Raw genomic sequence first — 10,048 nt, 5'->3', positions numbered from 1 at the left:
GTTGTACACTTAAGAAAGCATCCATCAAGACCAAAGATAGGTCTACAGTGAGAGGTCCATGTATTCTTCAACGCAGCAAAACAGACATAGAATCTGTAAAAGACATCACTACCATCATCACCTTGGACTGTCTCTAGATGGACTGATGAGCCCCTATTCGACTCCAATAACTCAACTCTGTAATCTCTAAGCCGTGAGAACTGTAAGTCCTGCTTTGATAATTTCTATTGCCCTTTTCCTTGCGTTCCGGCACTGATCTATGGTTGCAGTCAACTCCCAACGCTTCTGAATCTCTTCTAGAATCTGTTTTGGTTTTAATTTTGGATTTTCCCTTATGTCATCAACGAACAACCCAGCAATAACCTCTTGTGTAAGCAGGCTTGAACGTCCACTCCTCATGCAAGTGTGCTCTTTCATTAACACTTTAACTAGCCACTTCTGTAACGGTTCTTCATAAGAGCAGTAAATCTTCCACATACATTGTTCTTCTCCTTCTTCAGCTTCACTGGCACACTTCAATTCTGATTTGTCTTTCTCCCAACGCACATACTTAATATTCCATCTATGCTTTAGCACATAGTCAACCATAGCTTTTTTGAAAGCTTCCAAACTCTCAAAAGCTTGTCTTAATTTCAGATCACCACTGCCTTTTATGTACCTCAAATACCCATCTCTCTCAACACCATCTTCATCATCGTCTGAACATAAAGGTGTAGCATACTCATCAAAATCTTCATCAACAAAATCAGCCACATTCCTTTCTACTCTTGCTTCTTCATCAAATTGGTGTTCATTCCTCTCGGCCTCATATCTCTCTGCCTCTGAATCTGCCTCATACCTCTCTGTCTCCTCTCTCTCGTTCTCAGCTCTTGACTCATCTCCTTCTGTCTCTGGCTCAACAAAGATATCGATTGAATCTACCCATACTGAAGCTCTACACATCTTGTTGAACTGATCGTCACCGTTTCTTATCAAGTGTCGTTCTTCTATACCTTCATATGGAAACTTAAACCACACTCTTTGACCATAGAGACTTATGGGTAGCTGGTTCATGAGGTCTGGAAATAAACGACTAGGATAAGCTTCCATTATCCTATAACCACCACCATTGTAAAGATCTTTACCATCAACCTCTTCAAATTTTCCACCATAGTAGCAGCCAAAGCTGATCAGTCTGTCTTCCTGAGAGCTATAATTTACATAAAAATGGCACCAAAAGGTTAGATAAACAAATCCCATACGACATCTTACCCTAATATGTATAAAAATTCTAAAATTTTCATTCATTGAAATAACTCGACATACCTCATCTTTCAGACTCGCTAGTCACAGAAACACTTCTCGGTTCAATTTTCCCACTCTAACTCGAAATCTCCTACTATTACTCCTCTGTTCTTTGATTTCAGACTCCCATGTCGTCTCTTCTTTGTTCTGTTTTTCTGAAATCGCGATGAACCCTAATTCTAATTAACCCAATTTTTTTTAACTTCAGATAACAAAACGACGTCGTTTTGTCAAGGCAAATCGAAAAAAAAAATTATTTCCGTCTAATTTTAAACCGACCAATACCATTCTAGCCTCGTGTGTGCCACGTCAGCACCCGAAGCTAATTAAACCGAAATCAGATTCGGTTATGTAGTAATTAACCAGATTGGAAAAGTTCATGTCTGAAATTCAAAATTAAACTTAGTTCGTGGTGGTTTTGGCTTGATTCAATAGTTTGTGTATGAAAACAATGGAGACATCAAGTTCATGGTAGAATCGGCCGTTTTCCCGTGAAGGATGATACCAACTTTGCTGCTTAAGTTTCACTATCTTATATATGCAAATAAAACTATTTGTAATTTTTATGGTGGCAGCTGCCCCCACCTTATTCAACGTAGATTCGTCCCAGACAAAGCGCTCCTGCTTGACAACGAAAGAAGATATAAAACAAAGTTAGAAACGAGAGGTCAATCGTATACTCCCTCTGTTTCATATTAAGTGTCATTTTAGCTCATTTTTCCTGTTTCACAAAGAGTTTCATTCTACAATACCAATGCAATTTATACAATCTTTTAGCTGAAAATTAATTGCAAAATGCATTGATTTTATAAATAAATCGATTTATCTAAAATTAGATATGTGATATTAATGAAAACATAAATGCTTTTTAATGAATTTTTTAATATGTATGAAAAGTGCCTAAGTAACACTCTTTATGAAACGGAGGGCGTATATGAAAAATAATAACAAAGTCAAATTAATATAGACAACTAATAATCCAGTCACCTTAGAGCACCATTATCCTGGGCTTTTAAAAGCGTCTCTTAGATTTATTAGGATTAAAAAAAATGGAAAATAGCAATAAACCCAAGCGACGTTTCTTAATCAGGGACGAGAAGAGACATCTCTTGTGATTCCTCTTCCTCTCTCTTCACCTTCTCAAGAACTTCATCCCACTCTCATCTCTATCTCTCTCCCGACTTGTAAAATCCGCAGGTTTCGAATCCAAGTCTCCTCCATCGCCCAGACTTTGGATTGGGGTCGGATTGGGGTCAGCAGGACGGGGACAAAAGCGGAGACGTGAGCGCATCGGTCGCCGTTGAGGAGAGCGAGCCTGAAGCGTCCTTCTCGGAAGAGGAAGGAGATGCGAGCGAAGGAGGATGCGATTTCCCGAAGCCACCGGAAGAAGCTAAGGTCTTTGTTGGGAATTTGGATTACGATGTTGATAGCCAAGCCTTGGCTATGCTCTTTGAGCAAGCTGGTACTACTGAAATAGCTGAGATGAATATGGTTTTTTGAACCTTTCTTGGTTGCTTGCTTCTTCTACTTGTTCAATAGCATTGCTTCAAGGTCATGTATGTTCTCTGTGCATTGGTATTTGCATCAAATAGGAGTCAAAATGAGATAAAGTTAAGTTCTTTGGATTAAGTGTCATGTCTGGTTCGAGAGAATTGTTGAAGTGATTAGAATTGTGTGAATTGAGTTGGTATAAGCCTCAGCGTATGCATTTTTTTTCACTATGCGTTGGTTTAAGGTCTTGTGTGTTCTGTGCATTGCAATTTGAATCAAAATGGTTGAGGGAAGGTGAAGTTCTTTTGTTCTTGGCTTTTAAGTGTTTGGAGCATATCTGCTTCGAGAGAATGGTTGAAGTGATCAGAATTATGTGGATTGAGTTCGTATAAGCCTCAACTGATGCATTTTTGTTCGTCTCTCTGACAGTGGTGCTTCTCTCTGACAGTGGTGCCTTGGATTACCCCCTCATTACTCAAGACGGTATGTGTTCATTTGCGGTCTTAGATCTTTTGTTTTGAGATCTCTTTTGAGCTTTGTTGTTATGTTTGGTCTCTGATGGTCTGTGCTTATAGTTCTCACTCTTAGCTTCTTGAGATTGTGGTCTGAAAAAAACCCAAATGAGCTATGAGATTCTGCTCTTGTTTAGTTGTTACTTGAATGATGTGTGTTTAGCTTTGTTGCTTGAACGATGTGTGTTGTGTTTCATCTCTGCCAATGCTTGGTATATGAGATTTGGTCATTCTAGATGGTAAAGACATGTTTTTTGTACGTGTATAACTTGCTAATGCTCTGAGAATAAAAGTCTCTTTTACCATTTTAAGTTTTTAACCTGAAGAAACTTATTTCATTTTGTGTGATGAAGTTGTCTCCCGTTACTCGCAACACCTTCTCTTGTAGTATTAATAAACTGAAATCTTTGTCATTTAAACTTTGTGAAATTTGCTTATTGTTAGATGCATCCTTATTTTCTTTAATTGACTGGAAGTTCTATAAACATCACAGGACAAGCCTATAATGGCCTCTGGCGTAACAGCTTGCATCCTGACTCTGGTAATAACCAAACTGCATCCACCATTTTTGTTTGAGTATGTATAAACGGTGGAGATGAGAACTGACTTGGTGGCTTGCTCTGCTAGGGGCTTCACCGGCTGGGGAAAACTGAGGTGCCAGTGTATGATGGATCGTGGACTGAATGGGCAACATAGCCGGACTTATCCATGGAAGGTGATGAATCTTTTTTTAAGAACTCATAATTAAGATACTTGCAATAAACCACTTAAATATTCAAATCTCTTTCTAAGTCTCTTAACTCAATTTTACACTTTAAAAACTATTAAAAATTAATTAAGAGACCCTTTAAGGAGTTTAGGAATAATGATGTTCTTAGGATATTAATCTTGTCTTCCAATGAAAGATTTGAGGACAAATTCTTGTTAGAAAGTAATAAAAATGCAGCTACGGAAACCAATTCTGCCAGTCAACTTTGACGAGCAATTTGTTTGATCTCTTGGTTTATATAACAAAATTAAGACGCATGATCCTTATGAAGTCTAGGGCTGGGACTTTTACCCGGAACTGTTTACTCGAACCGGATCCGACCCGAAATGGACCGGTTCAGTTTCAGATATATATTACCCGATGGGTCATTGCTTCTAATACCCGTGGGTATCAGTCGGTTCAGGTTATTACCCGAAACCCAATCGGATATCCATTTAAACCGAAATGGATAATCTAAAACCCAGAATATTAGAAAAAGTGTCATTGCCACAACTCGAACCCATGTTGGATAGATAGAAAATTATCTATGTTACCACCAGACTACTTCAACTTATATGTATTCTTATATATTGTAAATATATATAGTATTTCAATATTAATTTTTTTTATAAAATTAACATTTCGGGATTCGAATCCAGGTTGGTCACAGTAAAAGTAGAGCATGTAACCATTGAACCACTTCAATTTACACATAAATTATTTTATTTAGTAAATATGTATATGATTTACATAATAAATGGATATCCGTAACCAACCCGGAACCGGTGGTATCCGACCTGAAACCGGTGGTATCCGACCTGAAACCCAAACCGAAATCTGCCAAGTACCTATTAGGTAGAGAATTCATTTATCCGAAAGATCCAGACCCGAATGGATCTTACCCGAACCTGATCCGAATATCCGAATATCCGAAATTCCAGGTCTAATGAAGTCTATGAGTTGTTTTTTTCAAATCAAACTCTATATAAAAAATTTAAACTTCTCCTATTTAAAAAGATGTCCCTTTTGGGAGAAGAAATGAAAGAAGATTATGTTTTAAAAAAAGGTTGTGTAGATATTTTGATTTCATTTGCTAAATCTGTTTCTTCAAAGCTTCTAGTATATTACCACCAGATATGTGCTCTTGTCATAGTGAACAAGTTTGATGTTGATCTGACATTTTTTTTTTTGGTTTAAATCTGGCATTTATTTTGTTTTTCATAACCTGTACGTCTAAGTCTCAACCCATACAGATTTATGAATGGATGCTACATCTTTCACATTTAAATTTGCTTTTGCTTTTGCAATTACATATTACAATATTTGTATTGTTTTTCAAATAAAAAATTAGTCGCATGTTATTGATAAAAACACACAAAAATAAATATAAAGTACTGACTGAGACTTTACAAATAATTTGATGGGAACACAACCGCAATAATTGGCATATTAAACGGTCGAGACCTCAGTTACCATACTGGTCCATTTTGTGAATGTAGTAAACAAGGTGATAGTTTGCACAGTGCATCCAGTGAGAACTCCAATCCAGAGACCTTTGACTTTGAAGGCAAGCATAAAGCAGAACAGAAGTCCTATTGGAATACCAATGATATAAAACGCAGCGATATTCACGTAAGCTCCCGTCTTCTGCTTACCACTTCCTCTCACAACCCCTTAAAACACAAACACATACACCAAGATAAATAAGACAGAAACCTTATTTAGAAAATCTCTTTTTCTTTGCGTGTTTATAAAGACTAAATAGTGTGGATTCCAAACCGGTTAGTGAAGCTGACAAGCTGTCCATGACAATGGAAATGCAGAGAACCGGTGTGATTTCTGCAGCGTAGTGAATCACTTCAGGGACGTTACTATAAGCGTAGCCCCAAATGTTGCTTGACATGAACAGAGCAAAGCTTACGGAAGAAGATTCAACAGCTGCAATCATGATTGCAACAAACGCAGAAGCTTTAGCCGCGACTAGGTTTCCAGCTCCTAGTTCGTTGGCCACATTTGTGCTAAAGCATTTAAGTAAATCCAATTAAATAAAGAAAATAAATAGTTAAACTGACTGACTATCACTTTGATTCTCTGTTTGCATTTCATTGACGTTTCCCTTAATATTCACGTGTGTTGTTTTTACTTCAATGAAATAACTATTAGGAATCACATGCTTAAAAGTAACATGTGACGTAGAGTGATAGTTAAGAAACATAAGTTAATCTACTCACTGATAATAGCTTTTATTTTTAAAATCTTGACATGATATTAGACCCAAGATTAGGGCTCAATTGAGATATGTTACCCATCTTAAAGTGGAATTTGATTTGAAATAGACTAAAACACCTATAATCTACATATAATAAGAGAAGTAAATTGAGTAATATTGCAATACTATATAAAAGAAATATAGACTCATCTACTCATGACTTGTAAGTCCAACAAAACTTAGGGAAATTGTTTTTTGTTTTTTTGTCATTTTCTGAATTTGCGTTCATAAACGAATTATATACACAAACTGACCTTGCGGCCGCACCGATCGCAGATGCTAGATTGTAGTGCAAAGAAGATGATGTCACGCTGTTCAAATGAAAAGGTAGCCATTTGCTCAGACACGACAATATAAGGATTCAAAGAGACTATAGTGTTGCCAAAAAAAATTAGGCCTTCGTATTACCACATGGAAATCACAGATGTCTCCAGCTTTGAGTTGGGTAAAACTCCGGAAATTAGAATCAAAATTTCGAAAGCCGACCATTCAAGACAAATCATCAAAGCAGAAGGAACCGCTAAGGAGAAGAAGGTCCTCATCTGACCAAACGCTTCCATCGATATAAAAACGCATTTTCCTTCGCAGACTTGAGAACGTCTCATGAAAAACCAGAGGAAAACCGCATTGAGCCAATACGAAAGGCTAATAGATAAAGCTGCACCTTTGGTTCCAAGCCCTAAAGTGTAAACCAAAACCCAACAAACCGGCACGTGGAAACACAGAACCATAGGAAAAATCAAGCTTTGTGTTTGGAAGTAGCGAATCAACGACTGAAGTACAGAGTATCCGAATAAAGCTGGTATGAGCCAGGCAGTAAACAGAAGCTATCTCTGATATTTCGGGGTCTTGATGAAACAACAACAAAAGATTCTTCATGAAAATCCATAAAAGAGAGATTGGGAAACACATGATGAGGAGAGAAACAATGGAAGTGAAAGTATAGGAACCGAGTTTCTCGTACTGACGAGCTCCAAAGGCTTGACCACATAATGTTTCTAATGCGCTCGCTAGACCAGACTGTTATTCAAATAATTGTTTCTAAGAAACTTAAACCAGAGGAGAATAAATAGGATAACATGTTATGAGTTTGTACAAGTTCAACTTACGAGGAGACTGAAGCCGGTTACATTAGCGATGGAGCTGGCGAGAGCAATTCCAGCTAGAGAGATCGCTTTTGTGGCCAACAATCATTGTAGAAGTGGCTTGAAGAAGGGTTTGAGATATGTTTACCACCACCATGGGAGCCGCCATGGATGCCACTTTCTTCAACTTCTCCCATCTTATCTTATCTACTTCTTCTTTCTTGTAATTTACCAGTAATGGATCTTCCATCGTATGTTTTCTTCGTCTCTTTTTCTTTTCGAAATGTGGAGTCTAGTAGCGAAAGCCAATATGATTTTGACTTATTAAGGTTTGGCTTTCAAGAAAAAAAAGGTTTGGCTTTCAATAAATATTTGACATGATAATTAATGACCAAGAGTGTTCAGGAAAGAATAATAATTAATGAACAATGCTCATATCGCGATCTTTGGAATTTTCCTATTTGTGATCGACGTGGGCCTGTCATATTGTAATGAAAAAGACGTTTACAAAAGGAATCACAATTGGACCATAAATCAACGATTTGGAAGAAAAACAGCGTAATCAAATTAATTGTCTTCTGGAAAACTAATCTGGTTTGGTTGTTTTTCGGGTTAAATGGTCACGGGTGTGTTAACTTTATATATTAAATATTTTATATATATATATTAAATCTTAAAACTGTCAATAGCTGTTTTTAAATAATTCTCATGTTTTTTAACGAATGTCATTTTAACGAATGTTAATATATAGATAATATATAGTTTGTCTAGAACATGTACATATAAGGAAGAATTAGGTAATCAAAATGATTATCCTTTATGAGCAGAATAATATGATTTCAGTTTGCTATATATTTGTTGTCTAATAGTATTTTATTGTCCCAGATTCCAGTTCATTGTTCAACTCTTGTCAATAGTCAATTCAAGAAACATAGGCTCCGAATGACAAAATTTGGACAATTGCAGAACAACTGCAATGCGGCACTAATAATAACAAAAATATATAGATACATAAGTATATTTAAAAATTTTTGTTACTATTAACTATGGTGTACTAACTGTAGTGTGGTTGAAAACATTCAAAGCCTTATTCTTATTTGATTCATAAACACATGCTTATGTGAGCTAGAAACACAGACGCTTGTGTAAATCAGAAACACATGGATATGGGGTTACACATTTTCTGAAATATCGCTTAGTAGAACTTGCGCATCCTCTTTTATGATTTCTGTTTCTTGGTTTCCTTTAGGTGTCATCTCCAATACTCTATCCCTCGCCTTCGTTGCCTGGAGCCCAATCGAAATAAAATTCAAAACTTTAATTATAAGATGAAGATAAGTAACTAGAGAAAGAAAGGTATACCTCTTGCTCCCAATTGGTGAAAAAAGTGACAAGAGCAAGAACCATCGTTTGGGAAAAGCAGCCTAACAATATACCAATCCAAAGTCCTCTCCCTCTCAATTTCGCAACAAAACATAAGATTGAACCCACAGGTATACCAACCAGATAATATGATCCTATGCTTGCATATCCTGCTATATGTTGCCACCCTGCTCCTCTCGCAATCCCTAAGGATATGATGAATTGCAGTGTACATTAGTTTCTTGGCTTTCAAGTTACAAATATAATCACAAAAGCCTTCATCTCTACATTTTACTGCATATGGTTTTTCCATTTGATATGACTTGCTTACCTGAGAGCACGGCCGTAGAGCTGCAGATAAAGATTGATAGGCAGAGAATCGGTGTGATTTTTGTTGCATAGTGAGCGACTTCTACCTCATTGCTAAAGATATACGCCCAAGTTTTTCGATAACTGTAAAGAGTGATGCATACAAAGGAAGCATCAAAAGCGCCAAGGTAAAGTGCAGCATTAGCCGCTGCTCGAGCTGCCTTTGGGTTTCCAGCGCCTAGCTCGTTTGAGACATGTGTGTAGAGATGTCAAATGGGCCTAGTGTCCATGAGTAAACCATGTCCATATCCAATTGGACTGACCATTTTTGACCAAAAAATAAAGTTGTCCAATTGGATAAAAACCAATTAAACCCAAAATTATTGGGCTTGCCCATTTGGACTTGGGCTTCCAATAGTCTTCAAAATCCTAGGGTTTTCAACATTTGGGGGAAATCTCATCACTCTCTCTCAAGTCTCGACTCTCTCCGTGGGTTTTCAAAATCTCTCTCTCTAGACTCTCTCCGGGAGTCGACGTCTCTCCGTCTCTCTGTCTCTCCGTCTCTCCATCTCTCCGTCTCTCCGTCTCTCCGAATCTCCGACTCTCTGTCTCGACTTCTCTCCGACTCTCCGTCTCGATTTCTCTCTGACTCTCCGTCCGTCTCGAGTCTCAGTCTCGCACTCTCTCAGGTTTGGTCGCTTCAAATTTGCTTGTTTGCATGTTTATTTTGATGGTTTGCTGATTAATGTTTATGTTTGCATGTTAAATCAGGTCTTCTCTCTCTCTCGATCCGTCACTCTCTCTCTCTCTCTCGGCGACTCTAGATCAACTTCTGAAAAGGGTTTGCACATCTTTGATTCTCTTATTTCGTTCAAGTTCTGTTTGATTCATGGCTTGTTACTTTCAGTCTTTTTGCTTGATGTTAAGCTTGATATAATCTGATGGGTTTGTTATAGATGATTTGTTCTAGTTTGGTATGGTGTCTTGT

At 37.4% G+C, this 10,048-nt stretch overlaps 2 protein-coding genes across 2 annotated transcripts in view; both read right to left on the bottom strand.

The window, feature by feature from the left end:
* Positions 1-5,368: 5,368 nt before the first annotated feature.
* Positions 5,369-7,748, bottom strand: LOC106296564 (MATE efflux family protein 5). The gene is given in 7 exon segments (XM_013732722.1): positions 5,369-5,708; positions 5,815-6,053; positions 6,559-6,615; positions 6,713-7,117; positions 7,119-7,324; positions 7,414-7,471; positions 7,473-7,748. Coding segments are annotated over 7 exon segments (1,356 nt in total). The 5' UTR covers positions 7,640-7,748; the 3' UTR covers positions 5,369-5,484.
* Positions 7,749-8,480: 732 nt separating this feature from the next.
* Positions 8,481-10,048, bottom strand: part of LOC106299183 (MATE efflux family protein 5-like) — a 6,063-nt gene continuing 4,495 nt past the window's right edge. Inside the window, exons 5-7 of the mRNA XM_013735313.1 lie at positions 9,083-9,321; positions 8,752-8,957; positions 8,481-8,675 (exon numbers count right to left, since the gene is read on the bottom strand). Of these exons, the coding sequence (XP_013590767.1) occupies positions 8,562-8,675; positions 8,752-8,957; positions 9,083-9,321 (559 nt within the window). The 3' untranslated portion in view covers positions 8,481-8,561. The remainder of the gene's footprint in view (positions 8,676-8,751; positions 8,958-9,082; positions 9,322-10,048) is intronic.

The sequence above is a fragment of the Brassica oleracea genome, chromosome C6 (genome assembly GCF_000695525.1).
Source record: "Brassica oleracea var. oleracea cultivar TO1000 chromosome C6, BOL, whole genome shotgun sequence".
NCBI lineage: Eukaryota > Viridiplantae > Streptophyta > Magnoliopsida > Brassicales > Brassicaceae > Brassica > Brassica oleracea.
The sequence above is the reverse complement of the archived record's forward strand: the minus strand, read 5'-3'. Positions and strand labels throughout refer to the sequence as shown.